Below are 19,721 nucleotides of genomic sequence, written 5' to 3'. Positions count from 1 at the left end.
AGGGATGTATTTCAAGAATGTAGTCATGAACATTTTTTATGTTGGTACTCTATTTCATTTGATATGTTTTATGTTTATGTCATCTCGGTTTCTTTGCCTCTCCCCTGCGACTATCTATAGCACTGTACACTGTATGTGCATCACCATGGGCTGATGTATCGCCTACTAAAGACTCTTTTGTGCGTTGGAATTGGAGAAAGCTGGAACAGAATTTTAATGTAACCAGATGATTTGTTTAGTGCGTCTATATTCAGAATACCTTGTCACCACCAATATCGCTCACCTATTCCAATTCAAAGCCCCAAACACAAGTCTACATTTATCTACTGAAAATAGATCTGTTTTTGAATTCCCATTATCATGCATTATGCACTGTTGTCAGTTTAGTTTTATTTTTTTTTTCTTTCTAAACGACACTGGTTATGCTCCTAGTGTCTTTTCAAAGTGGTGACTTCACCGTGGTTTATCATTATATTTAAAAATATCTGCTGGATCTTTTTTTTTTTTTTTTTTGCAGATATTATTCACCTGTTTCATGTCCAATTCTGTCAAGCCACAAATGATAAAAACTTGTTTGGTATCAGCATTCAAAGCACTGAAAACATGTCAGATAGTGCGCTCTAAGTTTCCTCAAAGCAACATCTCAGTAGTTCTTCAACTGAGCCCATTATGCCCCATTATGAGTTCTCATCAGCACTGGCATCCAAACACTGATTGGTGCTGCTATTTTTAATGCCACCCTACTGTGGGTGTGACATGAGCGGCGTGTTGCTAAGCTACAGTGTTTTTTTGTGTGTGCGTGTTATCTGTTGAGGTCACACGAGTGGAATTTAAATTTAAAGTGTGGCGGAGAGTCAATGATTGTTTTGTTTTAATATACGTCCAATTTGTCACATTTATTCCCTGTAATTAAATTAAGTTGTTAGGTGTGATGTTTGAGCTGTTTGATCATTAATTTGGGTTTTATTTTTCTGTAAAGTTTAAAGACTCAGATAACAGTATTACTCTAAATTTACTAATTTCCGTGTATCTGTTTGGTGCAGGTGATAAGCGGGTGGTGAAGCTCTATCTGAAGTCCAAGGAGACAGGCAAGAAGTTTGCCAGCGTCGATTTTGTCTTCTACAACTGCAGCGTTCACCAATCGTAAGTGACATTGTTTAAATATTTCTGGATACATTCAACAACTCCTTTTCTCTTGTTTTAGTATTTTCCCTCTTGATTTTTAAAGAGGAGGTCTCTCTGTTCAGTCTCCCCATGGGCTGACTCATGTTACTCTTCATGAAGGATACAGTTAGACACACACTTACACAAATACCCCACCCCCCTCCGACCTCCACAGGAGGCTCGTGTTACCACTGGAGTGAAAAATCGAACGTGCAGTATATGAGAAACGATTGGGATATGAGATGGTAATTCTAGTCTTATTATCATAACCCACGACACACACTAATGATACCTCAATGATTAATTCATTACACGATGGTCTGCCGTAATGCCTCCCAATCACAAACTCTAACCACGTTTATGCCTCTTCCCCACTTGACAAAACAAATACTTCCAGCTTTTTTGAGTGCACAGATACTCAGTCTGATACTTATTTACACAAGAAAGACAAAGTCAAATACTGTAATGCTGTAATACGGGGATTGAAGTCTCGTGCCTTTTCCCGATGAGTTAGTCTCCTTCACCCTCCAGATGCCCTTTGCGATCCGCCCAATCGCAGCTCACTGCCTCTCTTAATCCACCTTCTGCTGAAAATCTCCACCACCCATCGAGCCACACCCCTAGGTCACTCCCACCATGAGCTTGATGCACCCTGCCAGGGTAAAAGAATCCTCCAAGTCCTCCGCGCCGCCCCACATGATACCCTCCCTCCTGTCTATCCACGGCTGATCCAGGGGAGGCTGAAACGTCTGCTGGGGTATTAGCCTAGGGGCAGCAGATGGCCCGAAGGCCCCTGGGGTACAGCAGGGCTCCATCCTGGCTTCCCTCTGGATGTTAGATGAGCCTCCTGCGAGGATTGTCCACAAACACACACGCACATACACATAGACATGCACAGCCACACCTCTCTCCGCTCTGTCGCTTACAGAGTATTGAAGCCCTGAACGTCTCGGACACCTAATCCGTTACTGTGACCTTTAACCCAGCTACCCCCGTCTCTCTGCCCTCGTACAGAAAATCTCCTGCCGCAACAGCGATGATTAGCTCAGCTGGTTAAGGGTGTGGTGGTTTACAATGTCAACTCCCAGTTAATTCATGTCCCATAAGGACGTTGGGATGTTTGCTCTAACTCCCAGCGCCTTTTACTGCCGAGGGTACATCTTGCGTCAGATGTAAATCTTGTGAATACAAATTGCTTCATGTTCAAATAGAAAACACCCAGTTAAAAAAAAAAAAAGTAACAGTCTTCTAATGGATGTATTAAAGTGTGATGTCACATTAAAGATCCTAATATGACAATGATCTCACACAGTCTAAGAAATGTATCAGAAGTGACGCAGACAGGAGAGTCGCCCAAATGAAGATATTACCTCAATAAACTCTGATTAAATCCGCTCCCTGGGCTGATCTAATACAGCCTCCGAGTGATGTAATGGACACGTTTAATGAAGTTACAGATATGGCACGTTGCATCCTCAGCAGCGACTCAGATGGCGACGAGAGATGCTGAGATAAGAATCCCATTTCGAGCTGGCACTCCAGCCTCGCATACCCGCCGCGTGCCCCCCGGACGTCAGTGCGTGGCGTCTGATGAGATCAGACTGGTAATGTCGTTGGCGTAATGACTTCAGGCCCGTACGGACACATGCAAGGCCCTGTTTCCAGGATGCTTGGTCATTCCTTACAGAGCCAAGTTCTCCTCTAATGGGCTTAAACTCAAAATACTGCAGGCTTTTACACAGTGAAGGATGCGCACAGTAGCAGAACATGCAGGAACACATTTCCGAGCAGATACGATATTCATCAGCTGTGCCTTCATGAAATCCCATTCGTCTGCTTTTGCAGTCTCACACTGTATTGTGTGTATGCTGACTGCTAACAGTAACACTACCTTTTGGAAGGAGAGGTATGAGCCCAATAGTGAAATTGCCCCATCGTGTTTCTTAATGATTTACACTCACAGACTGACACCCAGCCCCCATCCCAAAAAACACACACCCCTCCCGCTTATTTACTCAACTGATTACGTCGTGGCCCTTGCCTTCTCAAAAATGCCATAAATTTGCATAGTGGTATTAATCTAATTAGAATTCCCACTGTTTCAGTTTAAGGGTTGCTGAGATTGAAATAGAAAATCACCCACGGCCATGATTGCTCCTTAATTAAATATTTCCATACGCTTTTTCTCATTCCACAGCCCCCTATTTATTAAAGATAAGGAAGATAGTCTGGCAATGAATTGGGGTTTAAATGTCTGTATGAAACACCTTTTCTTGCTGTGGTTAATGTGGCTCGGGCAGTGACTGGGTCATTTGTTGTGTGATTGAGGGTGCTCTTAGAGTAATTGGGAGAAAAAGTGCATAGAAAGAGAGAGTACAGTTTTCTTTGATAGAGAAGAATGTGAAGAGCGGTGGATCCAAAGTGAAACAGAGAAAGCGAGTGCAGTTGAAAAGATGAGAGTTATACAATGAATTTTGGGCAATTTGTTTTCCAAATGTTAGCCAGGCACATTCACATGGCACCCTTTTTGTGTAAACTAAACACTCAGACATGCATTGATAAAATGATGTGCATGAATACTAGTCCCTCTGTGTTTTATTAACCCCCCTCAAATTTTAAAGGGATCCAGTAATGACAGGATAGACTATTCTAGAGGACCATTAAATTATTCACCTCCACTCCTTTGAAATGAATAGGAGCCAATAAATAACTCATTTTGCCAAGTGCAGGAGTGTCAAACGCACCTCACTAGGAGAGCGGATTGTATTTAGATCTCCAAAATGACCGAGGAGAGGAGAGAAGAGGAAATCATAGCCCATTGTGTTGGGCCCTAAAAAAACAGTACCGCTCCAAAGCTAGTGCAGCTCGATTAGCATCTGAATATGAACGGATTAAATTAGCATGATGAGCGTGGCCATACGGGGAGCGTGTCTACAGCCGCTCAAAGCCTTTGAGTGGCTAAGGGCGATGGCGAGTGACAGGAAGGAGGAATAAGGAGATACTAGGGGGTCTGAAAAAGGGAGCCCACCCCTGGACATGAGAGGAAGAATTATTGAACGCCCCCGAATGGCCCTGGGTGGGCTTCCCCTTAAAAGGGTCCGCACCCAGGCTAAAAGAGAGGTTTTGAGATCCTAAGGCAGCTCGTGACGGGGGGGCCTGGTTACTTCGAGGAACCAAAGAGCGAGCAGTAGGGGGTTGTCAGACAGGGCCCACCGCTGGCCTTGGGTGGCACACATAATGGCACCGTCTTTTATTTCAAAGGCAGTAATCATAAAAGTCACCGAAAGTTGGCAGCGGTTACCTGCTGATATTTTGCTCGTTATTTCAAAGTCAGTGGTACACTAACAAGGTTGATTTGACATGAATAAAAGATAAAAGCTGAGATAAAAATGATTATTATCAGGGCTCAGCGACAGATGTGTTGACAGGCGTTTGGGTGTTCGCTACTAACTATACATTGTACCGTTCACTGCTTGGTACTGATTACCTGCTGTGTTAAGTTGGTGTTGTACTGTATTTTGATGAGCAGTGATCCACTGGTGGCCCCCCAGCAACAAAAAAAGACTCTTTGACATTCAAACTAGTGATTGTTGCCGAGCTTACAAACACCATCAAGCCACACAATGACCTCGGCTAACTTGCCACGTGGTCATTTGTCTTGCATCAGTAATGTCATCTGCTCTTTTGTTCAGTATTGACACCCTTTCTCCTGACTCTTACCAGCTCACTTGGGAGAAAGCATTGAGCTAAAACCCCCCAGTGCTGCTATTTGAGTCTGTGCACTGTATGCTAGCCTAACCTAGCGTAGCCTAATCGCTTTCCCTCCATTTGTTGGCAACATTGACAAATCTCCTATTTGCTCTCGTGTGGTATTAAGAGGCCTGTTATTTCCTTTGCCGCACATCCCTCATTCTAAATGGACAGCTTCTCTCAGCACAATGCTAAATTGGTCAATTAAAGCGGCAGTGGGATTGAATTAAGCTCCAGCCTCTGATCTCGCTCAAAAGGAGGGGTCTGGGCTGGAAACGATCACTTAAAGTGCGCACCTGACAAACGAGCGGCCCTAATTGATCCAAATGAATCCACGTCAGGGTTTGATGGAATCGTGTATGGGCTCCATCTCAGAGCTCAAGAGTTAAAGCCTTCATTTTTCATGCGGATAAGGGGAAGGGCTGATGGCATTTTACGCAGGGTTAAAACCCACTCGAGAGCTTGTTGGGAGCTCATAGTGGTTCAGACAGACGCACAAATTCACACCTGGCAGATGTGGTTGAATACAAATCAGCCTGTATGTTAAGTACCTGCTCCTTTTATTGTTATGGATCCAGACTTGCTTACCTTGACTGTATTATATGTAGTATTTTATTACATTCCCAATAAACCATATGCTCACACAAACCATGATAGCTAAATGGGTCACACAGAGAACTACTGAAACTGAACTACAGTGCGCTTTGTAATAAAATGAAACAGTTTTATTTGTGAGCTCATAATGGTTACATTAGATAATGCTGCGCACATAAATGAGATACCAAGTACCGTAGTATGTCTCTAGGGCTGAAAGAGGACCAGTATCATGAAGCTGTGTTGATAAACTGCGTACTTGAACCTGTCTGGCTCTCCTCCGCTGGTCCCCTTAGATGTCTCACACACACACACACACACACACACACACACACACACAGTCACTTCCCAACTTTCAACCTAATGTTTCCTCCTCCTCCCACGAGACTCCCACACAGAGCCCCGCGGGCTACACCCCCCCTTCCCTATTTTCTCCCCCCTCTCTCTCCCACGATACCTGGCGTCTAAACCTCTCTCAGGGAAATCCACCTGCTTTTGATCTCTCCCTCTCTCCTTCCCTCTCTTCTTTCTTCCATCTTTCTCTTTCAGCCTGTCTATCTGCACCTCGCCTTGGCTAAAGCAGGTGAATTTAAAATGGTGGAGCGCTCTTAGCCCCACGGATGAAAGAGAGCTTTAGACAAAGAACAGGGGGAGAGCTTTTTAAAATGAGACAGCAGCGAATGAAAGGGATGGATAGAGCGAGAGCAGCAGAGATGGAGGGACAGAGAGAAAAGGCTCAGGGCTGAATGGATAGAGAGAATGATACAGCAGAGGTATAGAAAGAGGGAGAAGAGGGGAGGATATATATGCAGAGTAGGCCGATTGTGGGGAAGATCATTGGACATACAGAAGCAGCAATGGATGGTTACAAGCGAGTGGGGAGTGATGAATGAGGGGAGTGTGGGGGAGAAAGAGGTTAAGACAGTTGATAGATAGGATGGAAGGTGAGGGGAAGAAAAGAGGATTCCAGACAGGGTGGGAAAAAGTCCAAACCTGACAGTGGATGATAAATAGACATGAGACGGTGAAAGGAAGGAATTTTGAGAAAAATTACAGGTGAAGATTTAAAAAACAAAGAACACAGTGGGATAGGTTTTTACATTGTAATAGATCCTTTAATAGATCCTGTGTTGTATCACAGTCTGTACTGTTTTTCCCCCAATACCTTTATTTTCAGTCTCCGTCTTTTTAATTGTCAACGCACTCTATATGATATGTACTGTAAACACCTGGGCCTAGTTGTTTAAAAGTACTCTGATCAGATTTCATCAAATCTTGGAAATGGGTTGTTCAAAAGACAAAAAAAGGATTCTGATATCATGTCGGTGAAGATTCTCAGTCATTCAGGTCATGGTGATCATAAGTGCTATGTGGTAGGCAACTGGACTTGCTTGAATTTCTTGGGATCCCTTCCCAGATGAATTAGCACCCATCCGATATCTGATTAGATCATGTAATCCAATCTTGGTTTTGATCTGGATCAAACCTACAGTTTGTGTTGTTCAAAATTTTTAGTAGGATTGGCATACCTTTGATCCAAAATATCAGAGTTATCCTGATCCCAGCAGAATGCCGGATTCAGGGTACATTTCTGGAACAAAATGTAATAACACTTCTAAATTTTGCAATTGATTTGTTTAACAGTTACTGTCATAAAGTAGACAAAGTATGCTACCTAGTAAGCCTTCCAGTATAGTAAACTACAAAAAAGGATGTTGCCCTTATAAAACAGTCCCCCAAATAGCTGTCAAAATCAAACAAAAATGATGTAAAGTTATAATAACGAAGATCTCTGTTTGGTCCTCTTGGCGGCACCTATGGCGATAAGTGGTAACTGCAATGTGTTTGTTGGCAGACCACCTTTATTGTGATGCGTTGTCCTATTTAGAGCACTGGTTATCTGAATTTGATTGTCTTGAAAAGTTTCTATCCAGATCAGTGTGATCCAGTCCAAAGGTACTTTGAAAAAAAATGGCACAAGTAAGGTGGATTAGCTGATCCTGGACAGCAAAACATGGGATTTCCAAATCTGGAACATAATGACCTAGATTTAATTATTTTAACTGGGCCCTGGTGTTACTGTGAAAAGCTGGTCAGAAAATAGATTAAGAATTAGAGGGGGAAAGGTAAGCTTTCCACACCATACTACACTAAATTGCATTGAGTGGTCTTTTAAACATCCCCAAAAAGTGCATTCTATATGCCACTTAACTGGCTTTAAACAATGGGGAACCACAGCTATATTCCTTCTTTCAGTGCACCTACTTAGGGTGGAGATTACCCAACATAAAATGGCCTCATCCAACCAGTTTGTCAGTTAGTTTAACACATAAAATACAAGATCGTACTGGTTCAATGCCAGTAATATTTTTTTTATGTCACGTACATTTTACAGTACAACACTACCTCATTCTGCCTATTTTTTTGCTGTCATACTTTATCAAATGAAGCGTTGACGCAGTAAGGTAAATAATTTAGACTCAAGTCGGAAACCAGGTGACCCTGCTAACTCCCTAACTGTCTCCTCTCATCTGTCTCTGTTTTAGCTGCCTGTCCTGCGTAAACGGCTCCTTTCCATGCCACTGGTGCAAGTACCGCCACATGTGCACCCAGAATGCCAATGACTGCTCTTTCCAGGAGGGACGCGTCAACATCTCTGAGGTAAGTTTCATGCCACTGATTTGTTCATATTGCTTTCATTTTGACAAGTAATTTTTATAGCCGTGATGCAGTCTTTATGTTCATTCACCTTCACATAAGTGGATAGGTGTGATTTGATGTTTTGATAGTCTTGCAGAATGCAATTTACAAAAAACAAAGATTTGAGCAAACCTACGAGAACTCCTCATGATAAAGCTGCTATTGTTTCATATATAATGTGGCTGATCGCACAATAAAAGCCTTTTCTCCCTCATGCAAACACAAATTTAGCAACATAGGCACAAATTGTACTCAGCCGCACACGCACCTTTACCCTCGCACCTTCTGTGGCTTTCGCCTCAGGGTTTCCTCACATCACCCTGCTGTGTGTGTCTGCTGTCTGTATGTGTAATAGTGGCTCTTGGCACAGTGACAACAGCTTGTGTACTGTGCAGCAATAATTCTGTCGTGGCCCATAAGGCCATAAGCAGGCCGGGATGAATGACTGTCTATGGAAATACTGCCTTGTTCTTACATAGCCAAATGCTGCATTAGCATAAAAGCTAATATCAATCGTGCAGAGTGGCGGCTGCAGCGAGCGACACGCGAGGCATAACAAGTGTTTGTCAACTGCTGGAGTGTATACAAGGATATTAGTGATGGACACACAGCCATGCGATGTTTTCATTGTGCTTTTCTTTCACTCTCTTATAAACACCAAACACGGCCTCGCATATATTAGGGAGCACAGAAAAATGTATTCAAATGCATATCTTCTCAATGGACTTATGGATGTAAATCCACTGCACTCCCAAGTGACTGACAGTCATGCCTGTTCTTTATCTGATTGATGCCGCGCACACATAAAGGCACAAGTACACGAACACATACGCACAATCCCACGCTATCTCCTTGTGTTTGTGGTCTGACTCTCCCCGTTATCTCTATGCAGATTAAATCCCCCCCCTTGTTGGCTGGCCTGAATCACCGGCCTTTATTAATTGGTCAACCTTTATCCAATTACTTTCCTCTTTATCTCTTCTCTCAACCGGAGCTGTGTAGAATCCCAAACACTAGCATGCTAAGCCACAGCCTCCGTGGCCGTCCAAAACAACACACGGGCCCAGCCTTCACGCCTCACGGAGCTAATGTTAGCGGATTAGTGCGCCCATCTGCAAGACATGGGGAGAGCGCTGGCTAGCACACTCTGAGCTGAGAGGGGCCAGAGGGGCAACGGATGGATAAACAGGAAAGGCCTGCAGTGACGAAAGGAAACTTGAAGGAAAGCAGGATGTGCAAGTAAACATGTAAAACTGCGTAGTAATATTGATGACAGGCGAGGACGGCTCTTGAATATCAGATAGAGTGAGGTCTACTGCTTTCCGCATGCTGATTAATTACAATTTTTGAGGCAAGTCGATGTACAATATTTTTGAAAATCTCCCGCAATGTGCTACTCCATCTACCTAGGGCCAATGTAAAAAGCTGCAGTGCAGTACATTTTGGGGTAGAAGCTTGGTTAAAACCAGGATGAGCAAGAAAAAGACAGACAGCATGACAAAGAGAAGGAGACAAATGGATGGAGAGGGAGATGAAGAGACTGAGAGAGTGGAGGAGTGAGAGAGGCAGCAGGGAGAACGAAGGGACAGACAGACCGGCTGACAGTGGCATGTGGACAGAGAGACCTCTCCTGTCACTTCGTCTGCCCAAGAAACCACCGACCACATGCTCCGCTAGAGAATCCATCATCTGCACTGTCACACACACACGTGCGTGCGCACACACACATAGACACACAGTTTCTGTACTTTGTGTCTTTCATGCACAGATGTGTAAACATTTTGACAGTGACATGCACGCGCGCACACACATACACAGAGTCATTCATCATCCTTCTCCTAGCTGCCATATCCATTAGTTGCGCTCTCAATGCCCCAACAAGTACAACTCTTCCTGTAGGCTAGACTTATCCTTCTCCTCTAACATCTCCCTCTCTGCACCCCATCCCTCACCACTTTGATGCTCATTCACCCCATTTATTCCTCATCCTTCTTTTTCTTCACCTTGCCGCCTCTGTGTGTGGATTATATATAGTTAAAGCAGGGAAAAAAGAGGGCAGGAATGTGCCTCTCCTCCTTAATACCTTGTGGTTTTGCCTCTTTATCTATTGGGAGAGTGGGAATGGGTTGGCATGCCATCAGGGACGCGCGTGTGTGTGAGTGCGCACATATGCTTGCACCCTTAATTTAGACCTCAAACGGTCCTTTTTGCCACGCTGTAGCTTAACTCTGAATACAAATAGCAGTGTTTAACATAAGAGTGAAATGGGCTCCCCTGATAGCAGACATCCACTCAGACCTTTGCTGCTCCGTGCTGTAGAAGAACACAGTAGACAGAATTAAATAAGACTCATGTTCAGGCCACGATCAAAGGCCAGATAGCAGTTTTCACACAGGGTTGAGAGGTGGCTGCTCCTCGTGTCTTACTCCATGTGGTCTGAGTGGTGCTGTGTCAAGCAGACAGCAGAGTAAAGAGAAAGTATGGGACCAGCTGGTCAAATGTCCAAGTCCTTGCAGTTAGGGACCAATACCAAGGTTAACAGCTGAATGTGTTTGAATGTGTTTTTTATACCAACATGATCAACCCTGTCCCTTCCATTTCTTCACTACCCTGACAGAAATGATAAATGTTAAATATGAATAGTTTCAGCTCAGTAAAAATCAATAAACATCACTGTCCTCATTCTGAATATAATAAACATTTGACAGTTAAACATCAAACATTTCCTCCTCTCCATCTTTCTTTTTTTTTCCTCTTCAAGTGTTTCGCTCTCATCTCCAACAGTATCTGAATCTTGTGTTACCATGGCAACTCAGAGGATCGGTGTGTTGGCAACGAGGACTTTTTTTTCTCCCCCTCCCTGCTTTATTTTATGTTCTCCCTCTTGCACAAGCAGCACCATCTCGTCCATCTGTAATTTGTTTGACCAGATTACATCGTATGGAATAAGTTTTTGTGATTGTCAGGCACAAAAACAAAAGTCAGTTAAAAGACATAAAAATGCAAGGAGAAAATAATTATTTAACAAGCCAACCAAGGAGTAAAAGTGCTGTTTGTTTTTGTGAACAGACTGTGTCAAGATAGGGAAGAAAGAGAGGGAAAGAAATGGATAGACAGAGCAAGCAGGAAGGAAATAAATATAATGAGTGACATTTCCAAATCAAATATGCATGAATCAACAATGCCTCCAATGGCACAACAAACAAATTCTCGAATTAAGGAGCGACCGGGCGGAAAATTGCAGGAGAGGAGTAAGAGTTACTTTATTATGAAAAGAAAAAAAGCTCCAGAGAAAGGAAGGCTGGAGTAAAGAAGGAAGGCATGTCTATTTGCTGTGTTGTTCCTTTATTCATATAGTATATTTTTCCCTTTTATCCTTTGTCTCCTTTCCCTTTTCAAGGAACTTGCTTAATTGCCATTTCTTTCCCTACTTTTCTCCCCTTCTTTCTCCTCCTCCTCCTGCTCTCCTTATTTCTCCTTCCACACCCCTGAAGAGAAAGTGCTATTCTGAGCCAAAGCCTTGATGAGTGCCAGGCAAGGTTTGGGGTGGTTGGGCTCAGCTATGTTAAGACATGCTTACGTGTTTGTTTTGCTGCAGAGCAAAGGCTCAGTCTCACTCGAGCAATCAAGGCAGCGGTTCACTTGATTGAGATTTGTGGGTACAGCGCCTTCCTAAACTCTTTGGCTGTCACATTTTGCCGTTTTCCAATTTCATTTCTCTCTCTTTCTCTGCTCCACTTCTTTTATTTGTCACTCTGAGTTTTAACTCAACATACTACAGACATGCTTTTTAAACAATGCTGGCTTTGTTTATTTTGGATTTGTAGCCGCACTGAGGGAAATCTAAAAGCGATGGACATCACATACAAAATATATAAATTCTTCCAAATGCAGTAAAGTGGTTTACACTGATGTCCAAACTCCACTTTCTGCCAGGATGTAGCCATTATAAACATCTTGCTGTCCTGCACTTAATTTAAATGCAATACTCGGGCTTCTCCATTGGCAGTTTTGGCTGTGTCGAATCAAACTATGCTGGTTGATTTGCCTTTCCATTACCAGTTTTAATGTGGCAAGTTGTTCCAAGTTGTGCCTGAGATGGACCATCTCCTGATTCGTCTTCAAGCAGCTTGTGGTAACATCAGAAGGGCTTCCTTATCATTCATTTTAAAAGGCCTTTTGCTGCTACAAGCGGAAGATGCCAAGCTAAGTCATAACACCAGCCTAAATATCCATGATCAATAGCTGGCTACCAACGACCATTGCACAGTGCAATAGTAAACAGAGCTAAAGAGGGCGCTGCTTTTAAATGTCATTAGCTCAAGACAGGTGCATCGTAAAGACACAACTTCAACCAGGTAGCGCTTTTGTATGGAGATGCAAATCCCTGCCGCACTGGGCTGACGCACTGACACTAACTGAGTCAAGTGTCTTCCAAATCTGTGTCCCATGGAATGTGTGGCTCTGGTGATGAATTTTCCACTCTTATACAAATTCAACACCTTCCACTCCTCATCCTCCTCCTGTCCCCTCTCTGCTGGGATGCACGGTGGATTAAACAGTGTCACCCTCCTACTCATTCATTTCTCATTCCTGCACCGTCTTACTTTTCCTCCCTCCTGCGTGGTTGTGTGCATGAAAAACTTTTACAGCAATAGTTTGACGTTTGGAGAGATGTGCTTTTTAGCCAAGAGTTGGGGATGTAACATGTTAATTAGTGAGTTTCAGAGGTGCTCGTAGGTGGATTTTGTTACCTTTGAACAGACCCACGGTAGCTGTTTTCTTTCCAGTCTTTGTGCTAAGTTAAGCTAACTGGCTGCTTGCTGTGGCTTCCTATTCATCCCACAGACACAATCTTCTCAACTAACTATCAGCTAGGAGGTAAATAATGTTGAACTATTCCTTTACAGTCAAAAGTTCATATAAACTTAAGGCACAGAGAAGCATGTGCCTGTATCAAAGCATCACTGCAGTTGTGCTGGTAGACACACTCATGTATTCGCACATAAGCCCTGCTGTCTGTTGCCAATTACACAAATGTAATGTTAGTGTATGACACATCGTCCCTAGACGCTGCATTAATAAGAGCGGCTCGATATAGGCTGCACTCGGAGCAAAGCACAACAATACGCATGAATGCATTTTCTCAAGCGCCGTCTTTCTCTCACACCCTTAACCAAGCACACACACTTATAGCATACAGCCTACCCACACATTCTTAAACAGTCACAGAAACACATGCTTACTCTCTTCCTTTCTCTCCCCGACACACACACACACACACACACTCACACACTCTCTCTCTCTCTCTCCATGGCTGAAAGGGTTATTTGTGATGGAGGTGTGAAGGCCCCGGACCGTGACATTCTGGCACACTGTGTTTACCCTGGCTGGTACTCAGACACTGAGCAGAACACACACACACACACACACACACACACACACACACACACACACACACTCACACACACTCCAAAGAAGGACATCCCACAGATTGTAGGCCAAGGCCGCTTGAGGGGCCTCGCTGTGTGCATGGATATACGTGTGTGTTTGTCTATACTGCTTTAGCGTGTGTGTTGTGAGACTGTCACTGGTTCTTATCAGGACGAAGCACAACCAGCAGCAGAGGGCTGCAGGGGGCATGTGGGTGAGGGGGAGGGTGGAGGAGGCGAGTGGTTGAATAATATCCACCATTTCCTTTTTTTTCTTTTCCTCTTTCTCTGTCCTGGTGTCTTTATCAGTTAGTAATATCAGTCTTCTCCCCTCATCATCATCCTTTTTCCCTTTCCTTCCTTCTCCCACACGGCGCCTTCACCCAAATCATGTTTCGGCAGGTGTGTCTCCTTTTTCTGTCCACAAATTCCATTCTCGTCCATTTGTCTTTCCCTCTTCCACCATCTCTCTCTCTTCCTCTTCTCTTCCCATGCCTCACCTATCATCATACACAACTTCCTTGTTTGATCTCTTCTGTTTATTTGTTCATTTATGTCCTCTCGCCACCTAAGTAGCTCAAAGCTGGAGACATGTAAACACACACCCATACACATGTGTGTTTCTGCCCAGTATTAAGAGGGCACGTGCCTAAGCCATATTTAATAAAATCTAAACAATGCTGGGGAGAAGGAAGAAATAAATTAGAGAATGGGTGGAGGTGGGATGAAATATCTCCCATGCAGTTCTCCGAAACAATGCAGTCCTCCCGGTGCTTCATTTAACCAAAGACGGACAGAGGTGCTGTAATTGAGACCAGATGTAAACAGACAGAGAGTGGAAGAGAAAAAAAAGTAAAGAAAGAAACAAAGACAAGGGCAGGGAGGCAAGCAGAGAACCCTGGCAGTAACAAGCGGCAGATTACATCCAGAGTGACGCAGTTTATTTTCCAAATGCACTCCTTGGTCAAAGGGAAGGGAGGGAGAGAAATTGAGGGAACATGTAGAGGAAGTGGAGGCGACAGAGTGAAGTAACCACATGCTTTCTTTGCCAGACGGATCTTAGTCGGGCCGGGATCGCCCAGCGTTTAACCCTTGGTTTGGTAGCGGTGTACCTCCTTTAGCTGTTCAGACTGCTCCTGACAACCCTCCTTGTTATTGTGAACTTTCTCAGGAAACTTGTCCAAGAGACAGTAATCGCATTTCCACCTCGGGGAAATCAGAGTGGTATTGTATCAGATGTTTTGGCAAACATCTCTCTAATTTGTTAATACAGAACAATGGGGTGAATTGAGGAAGTCTTTTTTAAGTAGTGGTAATGTAATTCAGCCCTTCAGTCACGCTGCACTGCTGCCTGTGTGTGTGTGTGTGTGTGTGTGTACTTCCCACATGATCACACTGTTTGTTTCAGGGAAAGGAAAACGCAGGAGAGATTTGGATTTTGTCCCTGGATGCCATTGTTGTGTGCACTCACACGCAGATGTGTTCGCAGGCTAACACACATGTGCAGTCTGTCAAATTCGCATGCAGATGTTTCATCTCTCCGTCTCTCGGTGGCTATTTTTAGCCTCACCGTCCCACAGCTTATTTTCCTTTTTTCCCCTCTCCTCCAGCTCTTCCTAATGTTTTTTCAGAAGCTTTCGCTAAATTCCCTCTCTTACTGCTGAAGCAGTCTCACATCGTGCATCAATCCCTGACCAACAGAAGGCAGGGAGGGTGGGTCGCCCCGGCTGGGAGACACTGTGGAGAGACCGGTCTGTCATACCCTAAGAGGTATGCTTAGTAGACAACTACACAAGGACGGCAGAGTTATATTTATGGAAGAGGGTGGAGTTTAGCGAAGTGTTATGCAGATTTGAAGGACACTTTATTGGTCTAATTGGTTGAAAAGTGTTAATCCCTATTTGACATTGAGAAAATGTGTGAGTTGAGTTCACTGCTGACAAACTTAAGTGTTCGGTGTAACATTGCTGTTAGGATATTCTCTCCTTGATGGAATCATATGCCACGGGGCAAGGTCCAGTGATGCAGCAAGTATCACCCCAGCTATGCCAACACACTGGCTGCAGCGATGAATAGAAGATCAGCGAAGCTTAATGAAGAGCTAACATAAAGCAGAGAGTCACACAAACACACACACACACAGACACACAGACACACACACACACAGGAATGTGATGACATGATAGATGCACAGAGGTTCGCGGGCCCATGCACAAGTGTGTTTGTGTCTGCGCCAGCGTGTGTCAGTGACGGGTCTCTGCAGTTTAATTATGCAGGCTGTATTAAATCTTCATTTCCGCAGCCCTCACATTCAGCCCAGCTAATGGTGAACACAGATGAATATTGCATTCTCACCATCAACCCTTGTGTGTGTCAGAGAGAGGAAGAGATAAATGCAGAGTCACTGAGAGAAGGAGATGACGGCAGTTGGAGACAGATGAATAGCGCTGCAAAGTGAGCTGAAGGAAAAAACAAACTCAAAAGTGCAGGCAGAGCAGAGGAGAGGGAGTGTGATTGAGAAACAGCGACCGCCTGCTGGGATGGAGAAGCATAGAGAGAAAGGGGGGGGGGAACCTGTGGCATGCTGCGCCGTCCAATCTCACAAGAGCAGCTGTCTCTGTCGTGTTGGGCTTTTCACCATGTTGTTCTAGCAAAGTGGCCTGCACTGATTTTTATTCCATCCTCCATTTAACTGACACAATTTCACTCCCATTGCAACCGAAGATGGTCAGAGACATTTAGGCTTTGCAGACATGGAGATGGATACTGGTGCAGTGTTGCACTGGGTATCACCAACTCTTTATACAGTCTGAATTTAATGCCTTAAAGACCGTAAAATGAGTTTATTTTCCCCACCACACAAAGGCTTAACATCATTTTAAAATGCAAAGCACCTCACAGATCCAGAAAGAAAAGTAATTTATGCATTCATTTTCTCATGTTTACCCTATTTGCCTCCTGGTGGCTGACGGCATTGTTGCTTCCACAGATGACACACTGAAGCTGGGGCGTTCACTTGCCTGTTCTCTGCCAAATTGAGTCAAAGATGAAAATAGGCAAATGGCTCGAATTATATGGTGTCACCATAAAAACAGGCCTGGCAGTAGCAATAGTTTGCTTCACTGATATTGTGTTATGCAACTTGTACTTTGAGCAAATTTTGACACATGATTTTAATGCTGCTAATTTATGTATCATAGCTGTGTTGAGGCGTATCTAGTCAAAAGTAGGTTATTCAGTTACAAGCAGAACTCAGAAAAAGCCATGAAGTGTGAATAAAGCATTATGTTCTCAGCACAGTGGGATAGACTGTGGCACAGGTCATGTTTGTGACCTGGAGAAACGGAAACTTCTGTGCTGTTTTGTTGTTTGTTTTTTGTCGCAGAAATCAGTGTGTTTTTGAGCTTGTTCATCTGGTTTGTGTTCTAGCAAGTGGGCTAACTGTCTACACACTGTGCAAATGGAAATTATCAGTAAACCCTTCCACTCTTTTTAAAACCAATCTGTTAGCACAGGGGGACGAATAAAAATGTAAATTGTGGACACTCAGGTGCGGGGAGTTAATTGTAAAGCAAAGCTGCATATTTAATGTAAGTTTAAGCCATAGAATGTATAAAATAATGGAAGCCATTGATTTGTGGATTCCTGTTTTTGAAGCCTTGAGTTTAGCATGTTGCCCATCGCCATCTTGTATTTTTGCTGCCAGAAGTGACCATATTTGGGTGAGAGGGTGGAGCTGTGGAGGAGCAAGGGGTGGATTTGACTCACAGACTGTGGTGACACCTAGTAGACAGCCTGTCACTTGGAGTTGCCATGGCCTTAAATTTTTGGTACCAGACTATAAATATGTTTATTTCTGCTATGAAGTTATAATATGGGGGTCTATGGCAATTGACTAATCCAGGATTTATACTTGTGCGTCAGCTCTATGCACAGTCTACGTCGTAGTCTATACATATGGCCTACGCCATGTGAGCACTTATGCTTGCGTGTCTGTGTCACTCTGCAGTTATACCTCCAAAACACTAGTCGGCGTTGGGGTTTCTGTGAAGTGCTGTAAAGTTTAGTTGATTTAAAACACACCCAAAACACACATTAAACATGGCTTAATATAAACAGCTTCAAACACAAATACACAAATCAGCTTCAAGGCATTCACAGACAAACACTTGTCTTTTGCTGGACACATTTTCCCCACAAATACAACATGCTAATGTTTTTAGCACAAGCATATGGCATTTTACATTGTATAAATTAGCTTAGTGTCTCGCGGACTTTTCCTCTACTCATATGAAGCCAGGGACAACAGCAACATTTAACAAAGGTAATGCTACAAAATCCAGCTCCATTACAACTCACAAGGTTCATAGACATAACAGCTGTCTTATACGAAACACGTTTCCCAAACAAATATAACATGCTAACGTTATAAGCACAAGCTTATGGCATTTTAGATTATATAAATTAGCCTAGAGGTGGCTTTGTTATTTTGTGGAGGCTTTATTGTCTTCACAATTTATTGTTTCTTATCTGTGAAATTGACATAAATAAAAGCTTAGTTTCCACTGAGGGAAATGGTTTCAGCTTACAAAAATAGACAGGAGTGTGTAGTTACATTTCTTGGGCGGTGCACATCAGGCTACAGCATAGGCTCTACATCGACCCAGAGCCTACACTGCAGGTACAGCGTCGATTCAACGCAGAAGTACATATCCCGCTTTACTTTCTGAGCCAGCATCAAGTGGCCATTCAAGGAAGTGCAGTTTTTGGTACCTCTGCAGTGGCTTCATTTTCAGCCCTGGAGGTTGCTGGTTGGTTTAGACCCTTTTGGTCTACATGTCCACTTCTTTTTGATTAAAAAAAAATTACAATTTTAGTGTATCTTAGTGCCGAAACACTGTGTGCAGAGAGGAGCCATCGGCAGCAGACGGGAGAGCGAATCTACCTCTGAAATCAAGGTCTTGTCTTTGAAAAGCTGAAAAGCACAAGGTTTGATCGCAGCTGACATATCTGGGTTAGAATGATAACAGGGTGCCAGGAGTCCCCCCCCCTCCCCACCCTCTATGAAAATCCATGAGGGGGAAAAAAGAAGACCCACTGAAAAAAAAAAAAAATTCACACATTCCTGCTTTTTATTGTTTTATAGCATACTGTGGCGTCTATGTCGAGGGGATAAAGTGTGTAGGTTTGGCAGCTTGCTTGTAAGGATAACGGATTAGGAGATGAAATCAACATGTATGTGTGCCTGGGTGGTACATCAAAGCACAGACTGTGAGAGTGTGTGTGTGTGTGTATATATGAGGAACATATATGTAGGTAGATTCAGTCGAGCTCCTGCTCTGTGAGACTTTGATAATCCACGCTGAATAACATTCATGTCACACATTCCCCTGCGCCTCGCTTTAATTCAAACTCTTCTTTTCTCTGCACTCATGCACTTTTCCCATTTATGCCACATCTCTCCCTCTCTTTCTGTCTCTCTCTCACTCTCCATTTCTTCCTCTCTGCTTCTCTACTCTGCGAGGAAACGAAGGACGTGGGCGGACAATCTCACAGTCCCTTTCAAGGTTCAAAGTCCCTTTTCTTCCTTCGCTTCCCTCGCTCCTGCACTGTTCTACATGTTGCTGCCTTATTAAGTTGTTCCACTCTCTCCCTCTTTCTCTCCCCCTCACCCTCTCCCTCCCCCCCGAACAGTAAGTGTCTGGTTGGTCACAGAACATCTTTCTGGTTTCTGCCTGCTAATGAGCCTGCTTCAAATTTGCGTGCACATACTTTATGCACACACTTTCTTACTCACAGACGAACATGCTTTTATGTATGTACCACACCATGCAGCCTGTGTAGGCATTCATTTTTTTAATAATTATATAGTTGTATACTGTTTTTTTACACATATGTAGTGATGTGTGTACAATATATTATAGATTTTAACCTATATTTTACATGGACACGCCTACGTGCACTCCTTTTAATCTCTATTACCAGTGATTTAATGGGTAGGCTTTTTTTGTCTCGCTCCTTTCATCCCTGTGGCTGGTACGCGTCCCAAAGAAGTACACAGAGACACACACAAACACACAC

The 19,721-nt window shown here is 43.6% G+C and overlaps 1 protein-coding gene across 4 annotated transcripts in view; it reads left to right on the top strand.

Annotated features, from left to right (window-relative positions):
• The window catches only part of plxna1b (plexin A1b), a 218,672-nt gene that overhangs the window by 124,830 nt on the left and 74,121 nt on the right, over positions 1-19,721 (top strand). For all 4 annotated transcript variants that reach the window (XM_033626487.2, XM_033626485.2, XM_033626486.2 and 1 more), the window contains exons 8-9: positions 1,044-1,143; positions 8,055-8,169. In XM_033626487.2, coding sequence (XP_033482378.1) covers positions 1,044-1,143; positions 8,055-8,169 — 215 coding nt within the window. The remainder of the gene's footprint in view (positions 1-1,043; positions 1,144-8,054; positions 8,170-19,721) is intronic.

This window comes from Epinephelus lanceolatus, chromosome 1 (genome assembly GCF_041903045.1).
Source record: "Epinephelus lanceolatus isolate andai-2023 chromosome 1, ASM4190304v1, whole genome shotgun sequence".
NCBI lineage: Eukaryota > Metazoa > Chordata > Actinopteri > Perciformes > Serranidae > Epinephelus > Epinephelus lanceolatus.
The sequence above is the reverse complement of the archived record's forward strand: the minus strand, read 5'-3'. Positions and strand labels throughout refer to the sequence as shown.